This window comes from Danio aesculapii, chromosome 7, assembly GCF_903798145.1.
Source record: "Danio aesculapii chromosome 7, fDanAes4.1, whole genome shotgun sequence".
NCBI lineage: Eukaryota > Metazoa > Chordata > Actinopteri > Cypriniformes > Danionidae > Danio > Danio aesculapii.
Genome location: NC_079441.1, coordinates 13,262,523 through 13,285,094, shown reverse-complemented (window position 1 = coordinate 13,285,094; position 22,572 = coordinate 13,262,523). Strand labels below are relative to the sequence as shown.

Here is a 22,572-nt window from a genome sequence, read left to right as displayed (position 1 = left end):
TTTTTTCTCTTTCAAATATTTCCCAAATGATGTTTAGCAGAGCCAGACATTTTTCACAGTATTTTTTCCTTTTGGAGAAAGTCTTATTTGTTTTATTTTGGCTAGAATAAAAGCGGTTTAATTTTTTTAAACCCATTTTAAGGTCAAAATTATTAGCCCCTTTAAGCTTATAAACTTGCCTACTTACCCAAACTTGCCTAGTTAACATAATTACCCTTTAAATGTCACTTTAAGCTGAATACTAGTACTAAATACTAGTATCTGGTAAAATATTATGTACTGTCATCATGGTAAAGATAAAAGAAATCAGAGTTATTAAAACTATTATGTTTAGAAATGTGTTGAAAAAATCTTTTTGTTAAACAGAAATTTGGGAAAAAATGTACAGGGGGGCTAATAATTCTGACTTCAACTGTATGTCACATATTTCTCGGATTTTATTTAATTGATATATAATATAGTTAAGTTTAATAATATGGTATTTTCTCTCCTCAGGTTTACACAGATTATTGCGCTGTCTTTGGCCTGCGGAACAGGTGTAGAAGGATGCAGAGAAATAACCAAGAGCTGGTTCAAGAAATGGATGCAAAATCCTCGTGTCAATCCGTGAGTGCAAAACTTCAGAGGAAATTATGCAATCTTCTTTGTGGCCGGATTTACTTCATTCAGCAGTTTAGATGTTGGCAAATGATCCCACAAGTTCCGTTTAAATGCCAGCTCTTCAGAATTTTGCTTAGTATGTCATATTACACATTTTTGTTTGATCGCCAGCGTTTAGATATCTATTTTGAAACATTCTGAATCAGTGGAGGAACTACAACTAATGGCAATCAGTTAAAAAAAAAAAAAAAAAAAAAAAAAAAAATATATATATATATATATATATATATATATATATATATATATATATATATATATATATATATATATATATATATATATATATATACAGTTGAAGTCAGAATTATTAGCCCAACTGAATTATTAGCTTCCCTGAATTCCCTATTTTTTCCCCAATTTCTGTTTAACAGAGCAAAGATTTCTTCAACACATTTCTAATGTTCTAATTCTAATCTCTGTTAATTAACTGATTTTTTGAACAGAAAGTGTCTTTTGGTTTTATTCTTAAATTAAGTTTACAAAAATGACTACATTCATATGAAGAATATTAAATGCAAGCTTTAATGTTTCATTTATATTTGTGATAATAAAGCATTCAATGTGGGTCAAATAATGTTCGGCGGTCATTCAGAGTAATAAATACATACAAATTTATGTAAAAAAAATAAAATCAACATCTATTCTGACATAAAAATATAAAAGAATAAGATAAGCAATCATAATAATATTAATAATAAATAATCATAATAATAAATAACATTACAAAACTTTTTGCTGACAAATGGGTAAAATCTATAGTTCTGAAGAATAGTGGCACCATATCAATAGATTTTAAAATGATGATTAAGTGATTAAATGTAAATTTACTTACTATTTACTCGCCCCAATGTGGTTTTATACCTTTATGAATTTCTTTTTAATGTTGAACACAAAAGAAGATATTTTGAAGAATGTTAGAAACCAATAAACATTAAATTGCATAGAAGAAAAAACTATACTATGGAAGTCAGTGGTTACCGATTTACAACTTTCTTCAAAATATCTTCTTTTGTGTTCTTTTGGGTGAATTTTCCCTAGATTATATTTAATATTTTAATACTTTTAATATTTTAATGTAATCAAATGATTCCTGTTCTGGCAAGGTTTTGTCAATATAAACTACTGTTACAATGAATGACATTTTAGTGGATGTCTTAAAAATTTATGAAAAAAAAAAATATATATATAAGTAAAGAAACATGGCAAATTGTAATGTATGGTCAAAGAAGGCTTTAGAGTGAAAAGGGGTCAGTAAGAGTTTTTTTTATTATTATTTTTACAGCAAGGATGTGTTAAATTGAAGTTATTTTCAAGTGTGATAATATTTCACAATATAACTCTTCCGCTTTCATTTTGATCAAATATATTCAGCCTTGAAAGCAGAAGAGAGTTATGTTGAACACCTAACTGATCCCAAACTAGTGAACACTATCTAGTGTGTTGTTTCCACAATAGTAGTATGTAAAACAATTATGATATATAATAGAATACACACCCCAGAGTGAGTGCAGACTGTAGTGTTTTTCCCTCATTCGTTTCAGGATTCACCCTAACCTGAGGTCGACGGTGTACTGTGATGCCATCGCTGCGGGCGGTGCAGACGAGTGGAACTTTGGCTGGCAGATGTTCCAGAAGGCCACGGTCGCAGCTGAAGCCGTCAAACTGAGAGCGGCTCTGGCCTGCACCAAAGTGCCCTGGTTGCTCAACAGGTGACTCACTGCAGGAGAGCAAATACAAAACAGACTAATAAAGAGGTCTAAAATAGAGAAAAGAAAAAAAAATATCGGTTACACTTTACAAGGCAAGTTTATTTACAGTATATAGCAGATTTCATATACAATGATCATTTAAAGTGCTTTACATAACCAATAATAAAAGACACATGAAATACACTGATTTAAAACAGATTAAAGTGTGATAAGAAAGTATATAAAAATAAAATTATATATAATTTTCTATTATTCATAATATAAATAATAATAAAAAAGTAAAAAAGACAAAAATAGTGCAATCTGCCGGGTGTAGCACACTGCTTATTTGGTAAAGTTTAAGATTTTTTATTTCGCATTGGTTTCTAATAAAGGTATTAGTTTCATTATTAAAGGGGTGGTCCACAGTGTATTTGTAAGGCTTGGTTATGTTTATAAGATGCAAAGCAATGTGTGCTCATGCTTCATTTGTAAAAAAAAAAAAAAAAAGCACGTTATTTTTTTCATATATCTTACTTTGATTATATACAGCTACTCTGCTAACATATTTCATATTTCATAGTTCCTTCGAAAGCCCCGCCCTCAAGAGGCTCTGATTAGTCAGCTAACTTAATGTGCTGTGATTCGTGGATCAGCTCCACGTCACGCCCCTACAAGCACGCACTTTTGCGCTGTGTAAACAGTAGCTGAATCAGACAGAAAATTAAGAGCACAATCAGCGTTTCACGTTGTTTACATCCTTGTTTACGTCCTTGCTACAACCTACCGTCAACGCTTGAAATTTTGCATGTAATTGATCAATTTTAACAAATAAAAATACTTACAGGTTGTAGCTCACAATCCACAGTTTTGTCGGTTGGAGGAGTTTTTAGCTGAATCCAGCACTGAACTGAGAGAGATTCTGGAAGTTCTCCTTTGTCAAATGCTAGCTATATATTTTTTTAATTGGCTGGAACATAATTAAAATTAAACTGTAAGCACTTCTCTCTTTGTGTCGTGTCCTTTGGAAGCCCAAATACAGAAACAGAAGATGCTCTGTGGAAATAGCAGCGTTAGGACATCATTTTAGCTTTTTCTGCTACAACATTACAGCACTTCTGGCCACGCCCCTTTGCTGTGCAGGGTGTATGCGTGTGGTGAATGCGCTTAACCTGAAGCGCTTGTGATCTCACTAGCCCAGATGTATTTTATTGTAGTCCCCAAATTCGTTTGCTGTAGGCTTTGCTAAGCTAACTCTGTGCAAGCCAATGTCTCCCTTTACATTGAACTTTGAGCATCTTACATTCAGAGATGGTTATGTTGGTTATGTTCACACAGCTACATTACACATCAACTAAAGTTCAAAATATGATATTGTAGTGGACCACCCCTTTAAAAAAAAATGTACAACGCACATTTATAACACTATTAAGGGTCATTCATACCGAATGCGTTTTTTTATTTCAATGGAAATTTCCACCTTTTCTATTGTTTCTATCAAGCACCTGCTAGATAGATAAGCATGACCATTACGCTTGTGTCTTACATCTTTTAAATTGCCTACACAGGACCAATCAGCAAAACCAACACGATCTCACTGCAATTTATAACTTTTTGATTTAGTGGCTAATTCGTATGAATTCGTACAATCTAATTCATACAATTTAGTATGATTTGCTCACCCCCAATGACGGTTGGGTTTAGAGGTGGGGTTGGGTGCCACGCCTCCTTTTTAAAATCATAAATTTTTGTACGACTGAACTCATAAAATTGAAATTAGACACTAAACTGCTAAAACATAAAACACTTCCGTTTCCTCGTGAGATCAGGCTGGCAAAACTCACATTCATAATATATAGAACATACCTTTCTAATGGTCATGAGCTAAATTCAAATTCAAACGAAGTACCTACTCGAGTAGTAGGCAATTTTGGACGCAGCCTGTGTCTCATGTTTTTAGATGCAAAGACATGCTCTGTGTTAATGGTCGTGATTTCCAGTTGTCATATACAGTGCTCAGCATATATAAGTACACCCCTCACAAATCTATCTTTTAAATTCCTATTTTAATAGGAAGCTATACAATATTATATTTGTGCATATACATTAGTCAGTACTGAAGCTAAATCTGAAGCTTATTTAACAAAATAACTTACGATAACGGTCTAAAAACTAGTACACCCAAATGTATATGTTATAGAAAAATATTAAATACAAATTTTAAAAACAGGAAAAATCAAGAGAAACAAAAAAATTATAAATTTAGTTGAAATTTTGTAGGTTGTAATTTTTTTTGCAATATTTTGCTTAAATTTAATTGTATTATCTTTCAATTTCTAAATATGTTTGGTGACTAAAATATTATTTTAATAAATGTATCTGTTTAATAAATGTGTTTTGTTTAAATGCACCAAAATACATTGCCTATATTCAGTGAGAAATGGATAATAATATTCTTTTTTAAAAATGGGGTGTACTCATGCTGAGCACTGTAAGTGTGTCGATCCATTTTTCTTTATCAGAGTATAAAGTCATAAACAAGTTTAAGTCCTGTAAAAGTTATATTAAAATATTACAATATGAAAAGTTATCAACATTTTTGAAAAAAAAATAGGCAGGACTCTCTATTGGACTGAGGGCGTGGCTCCTGGCATTGCTGAAACCACGCCCACTTGCAGGAAAGCAGCCATGGATGCTACTCTAGTAATGTTAGTTTCATTGGCTTTATACAGTTATACATATTTGAGCATGCTTAAAAAAAGACACTCAATGCTCAATGATTTTATTTTTTGTGTATTCTGATAGCAAAATTTAGACTGTAATAACGAATGGTGTAACACAAGACTGATGGGGAGAACCAATGACTACGTTTACATGGACATCAGTAATCGAATCATTTGCCTGAATCTGAATAAGACAATAATATGATTAAAGTGTGTACATGTAAATTTACCCCTTCACAGTTGTCATGAAGTGTAATATTAGCTATATGAACCAAAATCGTTCTTTGTACCAGGCTGTAAATCCTCCATATGGAGCCAGGACTAGCTGAATTTCGATGAATTGCAGTTTCAGTTACTTACGTATTTGCTTCCTGAGGGAGATTGCCGCTTGGGTCAGAGCCACTATCTTAACCCCGCCCATATAATCCTAAACACAGCATTGGTGAAAAACTCTGCAATTAACTCCACAATTTAGTACTACATACCTTAGAGATGTATTTAAACTTTAAGCATAAACCAATTGTCATTGCTGGCATAGCATGCAATTCTACTGCAGATTTTAGTGCATGCAGATGGAAAAAAACAGCATAAAGAGAAAATTTCAAGAAAACTCTAAACTATATAATAATATTTAATGAAATGTAAAAAAAATATTCTTAATTAAATGTTCTCATAAAAATTATTTTCAATTTAGAAACATAAAAATGGATAATTAAGAAATGATTTGTTCAAGATGTGTCTGCTAACACAAGTGTAGTTTGTGTATATGCATGGTATAGCTAACACTCCAGAAACTGCAAAACATAATGTTTAATTGTTTTAATTAGGTACCTGGAATACAGTATAAACCCAGAAAAGATCCGCAAGCAGGACGCCACTTCTACCATTGGGTACATTGCCAGTAACGTTATTGGCCAACCTCTGGCATGGAATTTTGTCCGGGCAAACTGGGACTATTTCTTCAAAGTGTAAGCATGCCAAACACCCCAACACACACAGAGAAAGAATGAAGCAACATATGCTACAGTAAAAAATAGAATGTGTTTTCCATTCTGGTTTTTACAGGTATGGCACAGGATCATTCACATTCTCCAGATTAATTAGTGACATCACCAGCAAATTCTGCACACCGTTTGAACTCAGTCAGGTACGTTACCTTCGAATTTGAACCACAGAGCAAAAATCTATTGCATTGATTATGAGAAATAAAAGAAGTGTGATGTCCTTTCAAACAACATCAGGCCTATGCAGGTCCAAACACTTACACATTGCTTAATGAACACAGGATGTATAGCAATATCTTATGGAAATATCTTTACGTATGACAAAAAATGAAAGGATTAAAATGTTAGAAAACTGTCTGTAAGTACATAAAACACTACCTCTATGCCTTTAGTTCATTCATGACAATTTGTATTTATTTTTAGTAGTAGTATTTATTATCTGCATATTTATATTTGTTTTAATAAAAAGAAGTTTAGATTTGTCCACCTGTCAGGTTTTGGAGACGTATGCATCACCATATTGGGCGTAAGAATAGGATGTGTGTTTGGATATTTCTCAGTTTTTTGACCCGGCTTGGTTATTGTTGTTCATTTACTAATTAGCTGGAAATTAGAACTGAATTTAGAAATAGTTTTGAAACAAATCTTTGCGGTTAACAAACAAGATGAAATATGTGGGCTACTGGATGTCTTCAGCGGAGTGCATACAACACCGTTTCCTTATCCACGAAAGTAATAGCAAATAAATAGCAAATGCACTATGGTGCGACGCAACTGACTCTTAAAGGGAATGGGAGATGAGACTCTGATTGGTTTAATGTACGTTATGCTCAAAACACACCCATAACTCATTAAAAGAATAAGCACAACCCTGTTAGACCATGCGCCGTGGCGCAGAGCGTATTTTTCCATCCTTCAAATAGCAAAAGTGGATTCAGACACGCCCTTATTGCTTCTTGCACCCTGTGCTTTAGACTTTGTGCCTAGATCTTTAAAATAGAACCCTATGTATTAAAAGGGCTTACTAAAAGAAAGAATAGTAATGCCATGAAGCACTAAGGATGACACGGCATGATTAAATGTTTGTCTGTCATCATACAATAGTGTTAACCTAAAGTCAAAGTCTGTGTGAACTCAGAAGTTGCTGATCCTTTTATTTCAATTTGTTAATGTGCTTCCAACTGAAACGGAATATTGAGTAGGGGGCGGGGCTTTCTTTTTGTGCATCATGCCCTCATAGCAACTAATGGTAAGAGGGGTGTGGTTAAGATTATTCTGGCTGAAAGGTCAAACTAAAGTTGTCAGAGAAGGATCGCCACTCCAAACACTGAAACAAATGTTCAGACTTTGATTGAAGATTGCCAAAACAAACTTTTTTTTTCAACTTGCATGAATTAATTGTTCACCTAAAGAATAACAATGTGTGCTAGCAAAATAAACATTGTACATTTTGATTTCACACTGACTTTAAAGTCCAGGTGGACAACAGAAAAAAAATTGTTATTAAGCCCTCAGCCAAATATGAATAAAAAAGGCAAGTAACTAAAATAAGTTGTCAAACTTTAAATTCAATTTAAATGTTTTAAGTCAAAAATGTAAAAGAAATATAAAACTATTTATTAAAGCTTTGTTGGTTGTAGGATCCTATCGTCAAGTCATAAGTCCTACCGTAAGTCCTATCGTTCTTAAGATCAACAAATTAACAATTTCACAATATTTGTGTATATTTTCACCCCAAAACAAGAACATTGAAGCAAATAATGCTACAAGTTTTCAGAAAATACATCACAAAATCGGTCTTTTCAGGCCGCAAAAAAAGTCTCTACAAAATCCTAGAGGGACGGATATATGAACAATATCACACAAGTAGCAGTGGGATATGGCTGTATATCAACACTGGTGGAAGGCATGCGTTGGCTTGAGGCTGCAGGCCGAGTGCCATAATGTCCCACCAGTGACGATATACAGCCATATCACACTGCTAGGAGTGTGATGTTGCATTTATTCAAGAAAAAAAGTCCTTTTGTATGAGGAACTACTTTCTTCTGCCGTTCCTTCACATCTGCAGCTGACGTTCAGAACAGCAGAAACCGTTGCTTATTCACTAACGTAACTTTAGAGCTAGTATTTGAATGATTTTCTAGCGTAATGTCTAAAGTGATGACAAAACAGCTGATTTTGCTCACAGTTTAAGAATATAAGTCTGAAAGGCAACAGAGATTTCCCAGTATTTCTCTGTTAACCTGGAAAAGTCAAAGCAAAGCAAACACTACCAGACTACTATGGTATAAATACAGCACTACAACATTCTACAACTTTGCTCTTCTCAGTATGACAGGCTGATGGACACAGACGAATTGAATCTCCGAAATTATAAATATTAAAAATAGGCACTATCCTTATAAATAAGCTGCATATTTGCAATCTAACCGCATAAAAAGCCTCAAAAGAACATTATGTTGTCCTACAGCTGTGATATTCGTCAAACTGTAGTGAGTTTATTGATCTGCTGTCGCTCTATGTGGGCGGAGTAATACACAAGGGTAAAGAGGCTGTATGAGTGCTGTTATTGCAGAACATCGCACAGCTGTCAGCCAATCAGATTCGAGAACCAGACAGAGCTGTATATATGACTGGGGTTAGTTATGGCAAAGATAAAGATATCTCTTTTGGCACATTTTTCTTAATGCTTGCGGATTTTTTATTTTTTTTTGCCTGCAAGAATTCCACTATTAAATATAATTTTTTTTAAATAAGTTGAATTAATGCAGGCAGATGGGTTCAATCTCCAAGCATGGTCTAGCTTTAAGTTTTATCAGTTATTGTAAAAAAGATTCATATGGATAGAATGAATGGAGTTTTTACTGACTGCTGTGTTCTCAAGAAAGGTTTGCATTCAGAATTCTTCTTTGACGTCACTTTGAAGTTTTTTGCAATCATTTCCTTGTTTTGTCTGTCAAGAACCAATGTCTGCAAGCAAAAACAATTATACTGATGAGTTACATAATAGAAGCAACACCATAATTATTTAGTACTGTAAAGCTTTTTTCAGTACTGTATAAAGTGTTACATATATAAACATGATGTGACTTGCCTGTAGCACCTGTGAATTGCAGAGCTTGTGCAAACATCCGCTTTGCTGTAGTCACATGCAAATTAACTGTTTATTTTGTTATTGAATAAAACACAAAGCATTATCATTGTGGACAGTGTTAGAATTTTCACTTAAACAGTACTGCCACTTTTTTAGTAGTTTAACGAGTTATATGCACAGCTAGTGTTTTTCTGACCTGCGAAATTGCATCACTGGACTGCGTGAGGCCAATCGAGGATCAAAACATGACCTCTCTAGACAGAAATTTAAAATATGGACCAATCGCTCGCTTTTTAAAATGTCTAATTATCTTGTTTAATCCCGCCCCATTTCGCAGCACCGTACTACAGAATTTCTAAAGCTCAAAATTTGTGACAAAACAGGACGCAGTATCGAACCCTGCGGAACCCCACACATTAATTGTATGACCGAAGAACAAGAGTTGCCCAAACTGACTGAGATAGTTCTATCCTTCAGATGTGAAGAGAATTAATTCAAGGCTAGACTCTGGTCTGACTTATTACTCAGATTTTTATTACGCACGTTTGTTATTCTGTTTTTGGCTGTATTCTTATTTTGTTTTTGTAGTGCTTTGAGTTTAAGAAAAGCCCATTCTGAATAAAATTGATCTTTATTATTACTATTTAATCTTTAAATAAAACAAAATACTTTATATCAATTACAATCAAATATTAAATCCTTAATTTACTAGATCATAAATTTACTGGAACTTCTATGTTAAGCTGCTTTGACACAATCCACACTGTAAAAGCACTATAGAAATAAAGATGAATTGAATTGAACTTAAAATTCTTACTGTCTTGTTTCAGCTGAAACGTTTCCAGAAGGACAATGCTGAGACCGGGTTTGGTTCGGGGACTCAGGCACTCCAGCAGGCCATCGAGAGAACAACAGCCAAGATTAAATGGCTGGCAGAGAACAAGGAACCGGTGCTGCAGTGGTTCATCTCAGAATCGGCATAAGCTACACATCAGTGTGCCTTGAGACCTCGGTAAGTTTTTTTCTGTGAAGCACAAACAATTCAGCCTAATTAAAGCGAATGTGAATAATCACTGGCAAACTCTAAAAATGTTTAAAGACGTTCCTCTTTGGGTTTTTTGTTGTTGTTGATGTTTTGGACTGTGCTAAAGCTTAAGATGACCAATAGAAGTAAAAACACTGAAAAACATCTGCAGACAGTAATTGTGCTATGAAATGTTCATTCCATGTGGGAATGTCTGTTTTTTATTTGGTGTGTGGTCTTGCCCACAGCACATGTAAAAATGCAGTGTAATAATGCAGCCATTGGAAAGTAACCCAGTTTGGGTTGTTTTGGAACCCATGGGTGGGTCAAATATGGACAAACCAAACCAAATTTTTTTATTTTAACATCACATGCCTGATTGTTTAAAGAGGACCTATTATGCAAAAATCACTTTTATAGGGGGTTGAAATACAGTTGTGTGGCAGCAGTGTGTGAGTATAGCCAGCTTCTAATGGCACAACTGTATTAATTTTATTTTTTATAAATCACACTTGATAAAAACAGTCTGCAGAAACACTTTGATTGGCATTCACTATTTGTACATGTCATAAGAGAGGGGAAAGCTCCGCCCATTATTGACAATCTCTCCCTCTTTAGCATAGGACATTAGTCTTGTTTTTGAATCTGCCATTATGCTGACACATGAGCATTTGTAGCTCCGCACTCTACTGAAAACAGCATAATCTCCTTTTAATTTAAAGTGACAGACACCACAATAAGGATCAAAGCCTGAAAGGGGCAGTTTCAAGGAGATATAAAACATTATTTGTGGGGTATTTTGAGCTGAAATTTCACACACTCAAGGTACATCAGAGACTTATTTTACATCTTGTAAAATTGGCATAATAGGTCCCCTTTAACATTTTGGATTGCTTTATGCTAGTTTTTTATTTACCATTACCATATTTTTATATAGTGATATCATTGATATTGAATGAATGTTGCATTGTGTAATATAAAGACTATATATTTGCAGCACATTAGAGATTAAACAGATGAAACATATACAAATCTATCAGATTTCAGAAATGATGCCATAAAGAAATCTGATATATGGAAATATATGCAAATTACATATACAACATACAATTATTATTATATATTAATATATTAGAAAATGTAATGTAATGTGTATTTATATAGCATATTTATTGTGTATGGCTCTTTACATTCAATTCGGTGGCTGGGGATGATTAGGAGGCCATGATGGGTAAGGGCCAATGGAGGGAATATGGCCAGGACACTCGGGATACACTCCTACTCTTTACAAGAAGTGCCATGGGATTTTTTTTAAGGACCTCGGTTTAATGTCTTATCTGAAAGATGGCGCTCACCGACAGTATAGTGTCCCTTTCACTTTTACTGGGGCATTAGGCTCACATAGACCACAGGTTAAGCGCCCCCCTGCTGGCCTCACTAACACCACTTCCAACAGCAAGCTAGTTTTTACCTTGTGGTCTCCCATCCAGGTACTGACCAGGCTCAGCCCTGCTTAGCTTCAGCGAGTAACCGCTCTTGGGCTGCAGGGTGATATGGCTGTGGCGTACATATATGTTATTCCAATGGCTGAAAAAATACTATATAAATGGCCAATATTTGCAATATTTTATTTTAAGTCCAAGTATGAATTTTTATGTCATATATGTAATTTGCATTCTATCTGGGAATGGGTAAAAAAACCTTTGCTCTGAAGTGCAATTGACCAGACATTCATCATTCAATTTCAAGACTTTTTGCAAAAACTGCTTATTTAAAATGAGCAATTGTCAATTGCACTTGTTCGCCTTGGTGTTATTGATCTGGAAACCTGCATTTTTTATTTAGACTACAGTACCAAGTTTAACCACTAGGTGCAGCTCGTGCTGTATTGAACAGATGCAGGTCACTTCATAACTATAGTGGCCGTTTTATTTATTTTTGATGTCTTGGTCACACTATTTGGAGAGCCGGAACAAATTGCCTAGCGCGCCGCCATTTAAATAGCCCTGCTCTAAGGTTTCGCTACATGTAGAGCAGTGGTGGGCAAACTCGGTCCTGGAGGGCCGGTGTCCTGCATAGTTTAGCTTCAACTCTAATCAAACACTCCTCAACATGCTATATATTTGATGGTGTGTTTGATCAGAGTTGGAGCTGAACTGTGCAGTTTGCCCACCCCTGATGTAGAGAGTGTCACCTTCCCGTGTTTGTCACAAATTACGTGACGTCATATCACCCAGACAGAGGAGCTTGGTCGACGCACCCGGCCTAAAACAATCTAGAAAAATAAATACATTTATGCTTTTTTGGAGTCAAACACTTTGGACAACGCTTGAACAAAACTGAAGACCTTGTAAAAATGGGATTAAGACATTAATATCTTTTAAGGACCTTAATTTTATCATAATTGATTTATCAACTTTTAATACTTTTTAAGACCCCGCGAACACCCTGTTGTATTTTATTAGCATCTACCTTCTCCCTAACCCTAAAAATACCCCTCACAGTCATGTAAAAACAGTAATTATTGTTGTACAGCTATTTTTGTAATAATATAAATAATTCACGTTAACCTCCGGTTACAGCTGTATCTCCTCTAGACCTCACCCAATGTTAGCTGAAAAATCAAGTGGCTGTTCACTAGGGCTGTGCAATTAATCGAAAATTCGGTTTTGATTTTGGCTTCTAACGATTATGAAAAAACATTAATCGAGATAAACGATTATTATGTACACGTTTGTTGCTCTGCAAAGCTCAGTTACACGTGAAAATTACTTAAATCATGTACTGTAATAAAGTTTAGAGCATCGGATGTGGATGATTCATCGATGTAGCCTACATTCTGATCACTCATGTTTTTAAAAGCGCAAATGAGATCGCATGCTGTTGTGTGAGCAACCACATCTAAAGTCATCTTAATGTGAGCGCTTTAATGGTCAAATGCATGCATATTTGTGTCAAAACGCGGTGTTAGGTGATTATTCATATTAACCCTCATTTATGTAATAAACAAAGTTGAAGACGGAATTATTAGCCCTCCTGAATTATTAGCGACCCTTTCCCCCACCCCCCCCATTTCTGTTTAATGGAAAGAAGTTTTTTTCTTAACCAATTCTAAACATAATCAGTTATTAGAAATTAGTTATTAAATCTATTTATTTTATCTCTGCTATGATGACAGTACATAATATATTATTAAATATTTTTCAAAATACAAGCATTCAGATTAAAGAGCGATTCAAAGGCTTAATTAGGGTCATTAGGCAAGTGATTGTATAACAGTGGTTTCTTCTGCAGACAATCAAGAAAATATATTGCTTAAGGGGGCTAATAATGTTGACCTTAAAATTGGTTTCAAAATATTTAATTCTGCTTTTATTCTAGCCTAAATAAAACAAATAAGCCTTTATCCAGGAGAAAAACATATAGGAAATACTATGAAAAATTCCTTGCTCTGTTACGCATAATTTGGGAAATAATTATTTGAAAAACTAAAAACTTCACAGGAGGGCGAATAATTTTGACTTCAACTGTAATCGTTTTGAATAATTGTGATTACAATTATGACCAAAATAATCATGATTATAATTATTCCCATAATCGAGCAGCCCTACTGTTCACTGCTGAGCCTGTGGGGGCGGAGCTATACAGTCCAACCACACCCTTATCCTGACTCTAAACTCTCAATAAAAATAAATCCACCTATCGAGAACTAAGAAGTGAAGCCATATTGAGTTAAGCTCCACCCACTGTATTGGGTTACTGTATTTTGGTCAAATAAATAAAGCCTTGGTGAGCATAGAAATGAGAACATATACAAAACACACCAAATCAATTGATGACAGAAATTTTAAATGTGAGTGAAGTAATTCTGTTAATCGTTGTGTGTTTGTGTGTGTGTGTATGTGTGGGTGTGTGTGTTGTAGGAAAGTCTCTAACCGCACATCAGTTCATCATCCTGTAACCTGACTGAATAGAAATGAATGGACGCTAACAGCATTTTAAAAATAATCCAAGGAGCATTCTTATCACAAGGACAGCCCTCCTGGAGTAACCCGAGAAATGTTTTGCTCAAGGACACAGCGAAACACTCCTATTTGCAGTTTGGAGACCAACTATTTAACCACTAGAACACATGACTCTAAAGCAAATGAGGATGCATGTGCATTAGAAACTACATGAAATATGACGATGGATCTCTTATTACTGAAGAAGCAGGGAACCGGTTTTTGTATAATTAGTGGTGTTGCCAAGTCAAACATCACTGCTATTATTATTAATATTGCTTATACTTACTGTAACAAATTTAAACAAACTAAATAAATAAAATAAAAAGGGCCTATATGTACAGAGATCCTCCTAAAAACACACATAAAAGTCTGCAGGCTTTCATAAACAAGCTTGAAGATTGAGGAAGGTCTTATTTTTGAGGTTTCTTTACAAGGTGTTCACACATTGGCATAAAAAAGGGATTAAAGTTGTCATCAACTAAGAAATCACCTTGATCTTTTGATATATACCAGGTCACTGTGCTGTAAAAACATTCTGGATGATTCATTGTAACTTACGGGAGAGTTACGGTGTGGAGAAGCCCCAAAGAAGCGTACCACCCAGACTGTTGCATGCCCACTGTGAACTTCAAAACATTCTTATTTCACCGTACTTGAGTGCATTAGTTCATCATCATGATTCAAGCCATGTTTATGTCTCAGAAAATCATCAAGACTTTGGATGGCTTCTTTTGGTTTGAGTCACACAAACCACCCAACCTGGCAACCAGTTGTGTATAGCAAACACCATTCATATTTCTCAGTATATTGTAAAGTTCGGTTTATCTTGTAATGGTTAAATTACTATTATTCTTTTTATAACATGATGCAATTAAAGCCGTTAAATAGTTAAAGCTTTGGGGTCAGTAAGATCATTTTTTAAAAAACAAAACAATTTAAGTTTGAATTTGGATTTATTTATTAAATGGGATAGCCCCTTGAGATGAATCATCTCATTTTCAAAGGGGTCCCTATCCGACAGTTCTATTCGACAAATTTCTATTCGATTAATCCAAAGAATATATTGCAGTGTTTTAACAAAAGAAATATTTCCAATTTGACAGCAGTAATGAATGTTTGAGCACCAAATCAGCCTATTAAAATGATTTCCGAAGGATCAAGCAATGAACTTACCTTTGCTATTACAGGAATAAATTGTGTATATTTAAACTGCATGATTACGCTGTATTTTTAATTCATTAATTCAGGATTTTTGACCATAAGAGTCTTATAGAAAGAATCTTACGGACCTCACACTTTTGGAAGTTATTAGTATACATCCCAGCAGGCATGCAACGTCATACAACTTTAATTTTAAGTTAGATTTAGGTTGTGACGTCTGGTGACCAAAATTCAAAGTCCAGTCAGTGTCTAAGGACAATGTTATTTTGACATGCAATAACGAAGTCAAATGAGGTTGATATTTGGTTGATTTTAGGTTGTCTTGGAAAGTGACCAAAATCCAACGTTAATCCAACATCTTAAAATTAACGTCATATTGATGTCAGATACTGACATTTATTCGCCAGGTATGGCAATCAAAATCTGACATCTGATAGACGTCATAGTGGTAGCATCTACACAACGTAAAGCTGTAATATCATTAGACGTTGATATTTGGTTGATTTTAGGTTGGTTGCCTGATGTTGAGTTTTGATGTCAACCCGATTTTCATTTCCAAACAAAATGCAACTTCCCCATAACGTTGGGGTACAACGTCAACCTGACGTCATGTTGACATCCTGTGACTGCTGGGATTGTACAAATAAATCTTCTAGGCCATTTTTTTTTTTACAACTTATACATCTGTCTCTTAGGTTTTCCAGTTGAATAAATAAAGTTGTGAAAACTTCTTGAAATCATTATTTTGAGCGATGACCGAATGTGAGTAAGTTTATGTATGTGAACGGTAGACACTAACGCGGCACTGCAATGCATGTGTAACAGGTAACTTTACGTGTTAAAACCAGTTTTTGTCCTAACCATCTGCACAATGTGCAAAATTTCTATTCTTATAAACGGCTTCTATTTTCACGACTTTGGGGCAAAACAACAAACTGCTATAACAATTATCTCCTCAGGTATAGAATATGTGCTTTTTTCAGTGTTGAATGTTACCAATGTGAGTTTGAACGCCATTTTCCGTGACATTTACTGGCATACTACTGAAAGCAGGAGCAGCCAGTTTACCTCAGATCTTCAAAATTAAATAACTAGCAAACGGTTTGAAAATGGAAGTCAGTGACTCGGTGCAAACTAACAACATAAGTCACTCAGCCTATGTACTTTTAATAAGGTTAAATATGTATTAATTAATTATAAATTACCATTTCATCGAGAAGACAGTGGCCGATATTTGAATGAATAAATAATGTTTCTGTCGTGTCGTGATTTATTTGGTGAAAACAGCTAAATTGCTTGTTTCTGGAATTTTGTCACGTCAAGTGTAGTTAGGGCACAATGTTATACTGTGTGTAGTCAGGGGGTGAACAGGTGCTGGGATAAAAAGTTAGGTGAATGTGCTCAGGAGTGTGCGTAACTGCTGGTGGATTTCTGACAGGTCTAGGCGCAAAGTCTAAAGCGCAGGTTGCAAAAGAATTAAGGGCGTGTCCGTATCCACATTTGCTATTTTAAGGATGTAAAAATACGCTCTGTGCCCTGGCGCATGGTCCAACAGGGCTGTGCTTATTCTCTTAATGAGTTATGGGTGTGTTTTGAGCATAAACTAATCTAATCTCCCATTCCCTTTAAGAGTCAGTTGCGTCGCTCCATTTGCTATTTACATGGCGGACTTTGTAAGTGGAAAAACTGATCACTTCACTAGCGAGGACACAGTTCAACAGACCATCTGTAGCACAAGGATAAAGTATGAACCTCCTCCATTTATTTACATATATACATGTGGGTGTATGTATATATATATATATATATATATATATATATATATATATATATATATATATACATATATACACACACACACACACACACATATACATGTGTGTATGTGTATATATATATATATATATTATTATTTTTATTTATTTTTTTACATATATATATATATATATATATATATATATATATATATATATATATATATATATATATATATATTTACATATATATATTTTTACATATACATATACATATATATATATATATATATATATATATATATATATATATATATATATTTTTTTTACATATACATATACATATATATATATATATATATATATATATATATATATATATATATATATATATATATATATATATATATATATATATATATGCGTGTGTGTGTGTGCATCTTCCTCTTTTCTCTTTACCAATTTCATGATGACACATTAAACAAATAAACTCAAAAAAAAAAGAAAGAAATAAGTTAAAGGCTACATCATTGCTTGATAAAATCATCAACGCAATTTTGAAATATGAACTTGGATCTGTCACAATTAAAGCCACCTCAACAGTAATGTTGAATAACTGCTCAACCCTCAAATGATCACTTCTAAAAGCCCTGGGAGACAGATGTAAACAAAAAGTAAAAGACATGTTTGCGATTGTTGTTTGCTTAACACAAACTACGCAAACATTTCAAACTTGAGTAACTTTTTTTTCTTCCACAGAAGTGGCAAAGCAGCCACAGCATGATTCATCACAGTCAGCACTATTTAATAACACACACACACATATACACACACATGCACACGCACACTTCACTACAGTCCAGATAGACGCGATCCTGTCATTAACTCCTATATCTTTCCTCACAACATCTCCAGAGACTTCATTCTGACTCTGCGGTCATGGGGAAAGGCTTTTATATCAGTAAACCTCTTGGTTTTGTACTACTTGCGTTGGTCGTTGGGTCCCTGCTTACCATCCTTGGCTTATCAGTAGTTTACACTCAAGAAAAACGAAGAAATGAGGAAAATATCGTGATCGAGGCGCGTATGGTGACGACTTTTGCACCCTACAGCACTTTAATACCATCAAATGAGCCCTGGGACAAACACAGACTGCCTGATACACTTCTTCCTGAATACTACAACATCACGCTATGGCCTCGGTTGACGAAGAATGATTTGGGAATGTATATTTTTACTGGTAAATCTGGAGTGGCGTTTTTGTGTATGAAGGAGACCGACCTGATCCTTATTCATTCCAGTAACCTCAACTTCAGTTTGACGGCGGAGATGCACCATGCAAAGTTGATGGGATTGAGTGGCACAAGAGCTCCGGTCATATTGAAGACCTGGTTTGAAAGCCAAACAGAGTTCATGGTGATTCAGCTCATGGAGAATCTACAAGTGGGGAAGTCCTACTGGCTCTATACTGAATTTCGTGGAGAGCTGTCGGATGACCTAGGAGGATTTTACAGAAGTGAATATGTTGAAAATGGGGTGAAAAAGTAAGACGTGTTGTAGATATATTTTACTGCTGAAATGAATTTGTAAGTACTGTTTACAATGGCTGAAATCAAATGAATTCATGTTTTAGAGGTGATCAAATTTATATTTAATTAGAATCATTCAGAATATTAATAAAGCTTCATTATCTTTGTGTATTTTCTTTCATTTGATTTTAAACGGGGTAGGTAATGAAATACATATAAATAACTATTATTTTTATTAAAAATCGCTTAAGCTAAACACATTTTAGGTTTTGTAACAGATCATCATGCCTTGTACATTTAAAGAAAGGAAAGAAACAAAAAACATGTCTACTATTTTTGCAAGTTAATACAAATATATATACCGAAACGTGTGAATATTATGCAGTCTCAGTTAATATTTCTGCATTAAATGAAGTAGGTGATGAAATTTTTAAACAATAGTTCATTTAAAAAAAAAAACAATTGCATGCTTTAAACACATCTTAGGTCCTGTAAAAAAATAATTGAAAGATAAAATAGCACATCATTTTTTTGGCCAATTAACAAAAAATATATACCAAAATGCATGAATAATATGCAGCCTAAGTGAATATTTTGTCATATAGGAAGTTAAAAAATCATAATAATAAAAAATGTATTATCTTTGTGTATTTTTTTCATTCCGTATTAATGACAATCAGAAACAATTGTTAATTCTAAAAGAAAACTGCATAAGTTTTAGTTGTAAAAGAAAAGTGTGGGAAGCAGAGATAGGGGAAGGATCGGCAAAGGACCTCAAGCCGGGAATCGAACTCAGGTCGCCGTGAGCACCTGGTGCTATGTGTCGACGCACTAACCACTAGGCTATTGGCGACGACATTAAATGTTTTTTTAATAAATTAAAAAAATTCATATCCCAGCAAAATGTATAAACATTATGCAGTCTCAGTTAATATTATGTCATATAAGAATTTATATTTTAAAAATTGGTTGTGGGTTTATTATATCAGACCACAAGACACTACTGGCATTGCACAAATTGCTAAAATTATTTCATTATTGCTTATATTATTTTGTAAGAAAAGACTTGATTTTGTAATCATTCCCATAATAAATATGTAATATATGTAATGACTATTAATTAAAAGATTATGTAAAAGAAATTATTTATTTAAAATTTTCTCTCAAATTAATTTCTCTCAGTTAATTCTATTTATTCAAGTATTTACAGTTGAAATCAGAATTATTCACCCCCCTTTGAATTTTTTTTTTTTCTTTTTTAAATATTTCCCAAATGATGTTTAACAGAGCAGAATTTCTCACAGTATGTCTGATAATATTTTTTCTTCTGGATTAAGTCCAGGATTAAGTTTGTTTTATTTCAGCTAGAATAAAAGCAGTATTTAATTTATTGAAAACCATTTTAAGGTCAAAATTATTAGCCCCTTTAAGCTATATTTTTTCGATAGTTTACAGAACAAACCATCAATATACAATAACTTGCCTAATTACCCTAACCTGCCTAGTTAACCTAATTAATGCCTTTAAATGTCACTTTAGGCTGTATAGAAGTGTCTTGAAAAATTTCTAATTTTATTTTATTATTTTACAGTTCTTTTAAATCATCTTGTGACATGACAAAATACTACACATTTGTAGTAGTAGCTTAAACAATAATTTTCAACTTGTTTAAAACAGTATTGGGTTAAATACATCTCACTGCGAGACACAATTTTCGTATATTTACAGAAATTTACCTAATTTTAGTATTTAGTATATGCAGCAGTTTTTTTTTTCTAATACTAATTAAAAAGGTTAGTTCACCCAAAAATGAAAATTCTGTCACCCTTTACCTACCCTTGACTTGTTCTAAACAAGACAAATACTATTGGAAGTCAATTTTGAAATTAACTTGACATTAATAATAATTAATACTTTCAATACTATTTGTTTTCCTACTATTTCCAACATTCTTCAAAATATCTTTTTTTGTGAACATAACAAAAAACCTCAAACTGGTTTGGAAAAAGTCAAGAGTGAGTAAATTATGACAGAACTGAAACTTTTGGGTGAGCTATCCCTTTAATTGTTATTAAAACACACAGTAAAAAGACTGAATAGCAAGATGTTTTCTATTTAATTGCACACTAAATATTGATGTAAGTCAGATGTAAAAATGAATGCAAGCTAAACCGCCTAGTTCCCACACTAAAAAAGGATTAATTGGATTTACAAAAAGTTTTAGGGTAAGTGGTTGCAAACAATTTATTTGGACTAAAATAAAAAAAATTTTTTTTTGTAATGTTCAACCTTATTTGTTTAAATTCAGCCCATAAAAATCGTTTGCAACCACTTACCCCCCCAAAAATTGTAAATCAAGTCAATATTTTTTACAGATATTTAATATCACACTTACTGAGATGACTTTTATTTTCTCAGAATTGTCGCCACCACACAGATGCAGCCCACCTTTGCCAGGACTGCTTTTCCTTGCTTCGATGAGCCCTCAATGAAAGCCGTTTTTCATCTGACTCTCATTCACCCTCCTGGAACTGTGGCTCTGGCTAATGGCATGGAGACAGGTTAGAGATCACATTAATGACAAACAATAAGCCCAAGACCGGTTACTCATGAATCTAAGCAGCGCTGAGCCTGATTAGTACCTGGATGGGAGACTAAAACTAGGTTGCTGTTGGAAGTGTTTTGTGTGAGACCTAATGCCCCAGTATAGTGAAGGGGACACTATACTGTCAGTGAGTGGCGTCTTTCACATTAAAGACATTAAAAAGAGGTCGTGACTTTTTGTGGGTCATTAAAAATCCCATGGCACTTCTTGTAAAGAGTAGGGGTGTAAACCGCTAGGGGTGTCCTGGCCTAATTTCCCTCCATCATGGCTTCCCAATCATCCCCATCAACTATATATATATTGCAGCCCTCCCTCTTCCTCCCTCTGGCCCGCAACTGACGTCAAAATATAACAAGGTTCGGCCTTCCATAACATATATTTTTGAATCACTATCATTGTTGTGCAGTCGCATATACACTTGTGGTTTTGACCCCACCACCTACTGGACATTTAAAGTACTGTACTATATATCCGGGTTAATTTCGGTTTCTCTCAGTGTGTGGTAGAGAGTACCGCACATGCCGATTATTTGTGGGGCTGATTTAAACGTTGAAATAAATGTTCGTAAGTGCTCTATTTTCACTAAAGCTCTATTTTTGTAAATATTTAAGGGTCATTTGATTATAATCAGTTTTATACCACATGTATTGTGTTGTACAAGCAATTCTTCTTGGCTTACACATTATGCTGGTAGTGCAAATATGATCATTTTGCTAAAATTCGATTCAAATAGTCTCATTATTAGATTTTCCTCATATGCTTATTAAAAAGTGTATAAAAATGTGCAATAGTAAAGTTTTACTGCTGGCTGAATTGAACACGTTAAAGTAAATGTGAATATGTACACACTTTCACCCTTTTTGTTATAGTTTTACAAAAAAGAAAGCTATTGGGAAGAACAATTGCCAGTAAAGTCAGTAAAGTTAGCCAATCTGCATTCTGCTGTCTTACGCTATCTGTTAAACTTTTGGTTAAGCAACAATTGATTGGGACATAATAATGCTTATTATGCCAATTATTAAATTTGTATTTTCATAGCAATTTAAAATACCTCTTCAATGTGTACAACAAGAAACAAAAAGAAGGAGCTTTGACTGCATATGGGGAAGAAAGTCTAAGTGCATCAATTACATTAGGATTCCAGTTTTTTCTTGGACTTGAATATTAAATGGCCCTCCTGTGGATTGTTAGTCAGTGATATGGCCCCCTGTCGATTTGCGTTTGAGACCCCTGCCTTAAAGGGACTTTTCCAGTAATTATGTCCATCTGTCTAACTTGAGCATTCAATTGGTTATGCCTTTGAATGAATGTAAACATTCAGAA

At 34.1% G+C, this 22,572-nt stretch overlaps 2 protein-coding genes across 2 annotated transcripts in view; both read left to right on the top strand.

The window, feature by feature from the left end:
• The window catches only part of anpepa (alanyl (membrane) aminopeptidase a), a 44,104-nt gene extending 28,567 nt beyond the window's left edge, over positions 1 to 15,537 (top strand). The window contains exons 17-22 of the mRNA XM_056461064.1: positions 496 to 606; positions 2,202 to 2,369; positions 5,899 to 6,039; positions 6,137 to 6,218; positions 10,000 to 10,181; positions 14,117 to 15,537. Of these exons, the coding sequence (XP_056317039.1) occupies positions 496 to 606; positions 2,202 to 2,369; positions 5,899 to 6,039; positions 6,137 to 6,218; positions 10,000 to 10,152 (655 nt within the window). The 3' untranslated portion in view covers positions 10,153 to 10,181; positions 14,117 to 15,537. The remainder of the gene's footprint in view (positions 1 to 495; positions 607 to 2,201; positions 2,370 to 5,898; positions 6,040 to 6,136; positions 6,219 to 9,999; positions 10,182 to 14,116) is intronic.
• A 2,388-nt stretch (positions 15,538 to 17,925) lies between these two features.
• Positions 17,926 to 22,572, top strand: part of anpepla (alanyl (membrane) aminopeptidase-like a) — a 28,840-nt gene continuing 24,193 nt past the window's right edge. The window contains exons 1-2 of the mRNA XM_056461063.1: positions 17,926 to 18,659; positions 21,063 to 21,205. Coding sequence (XP_056317038.1) covers positions 18,055 to 18,659; positions 21,063 to 21,205 — 748 coding nt within the window. The 5' untranslated portion in view covers positions 17,926 to 18,054. The remainder of the gene's footprint in view (positions 18,660 to 21,062; positions 21,206 to 22,572) is intronic.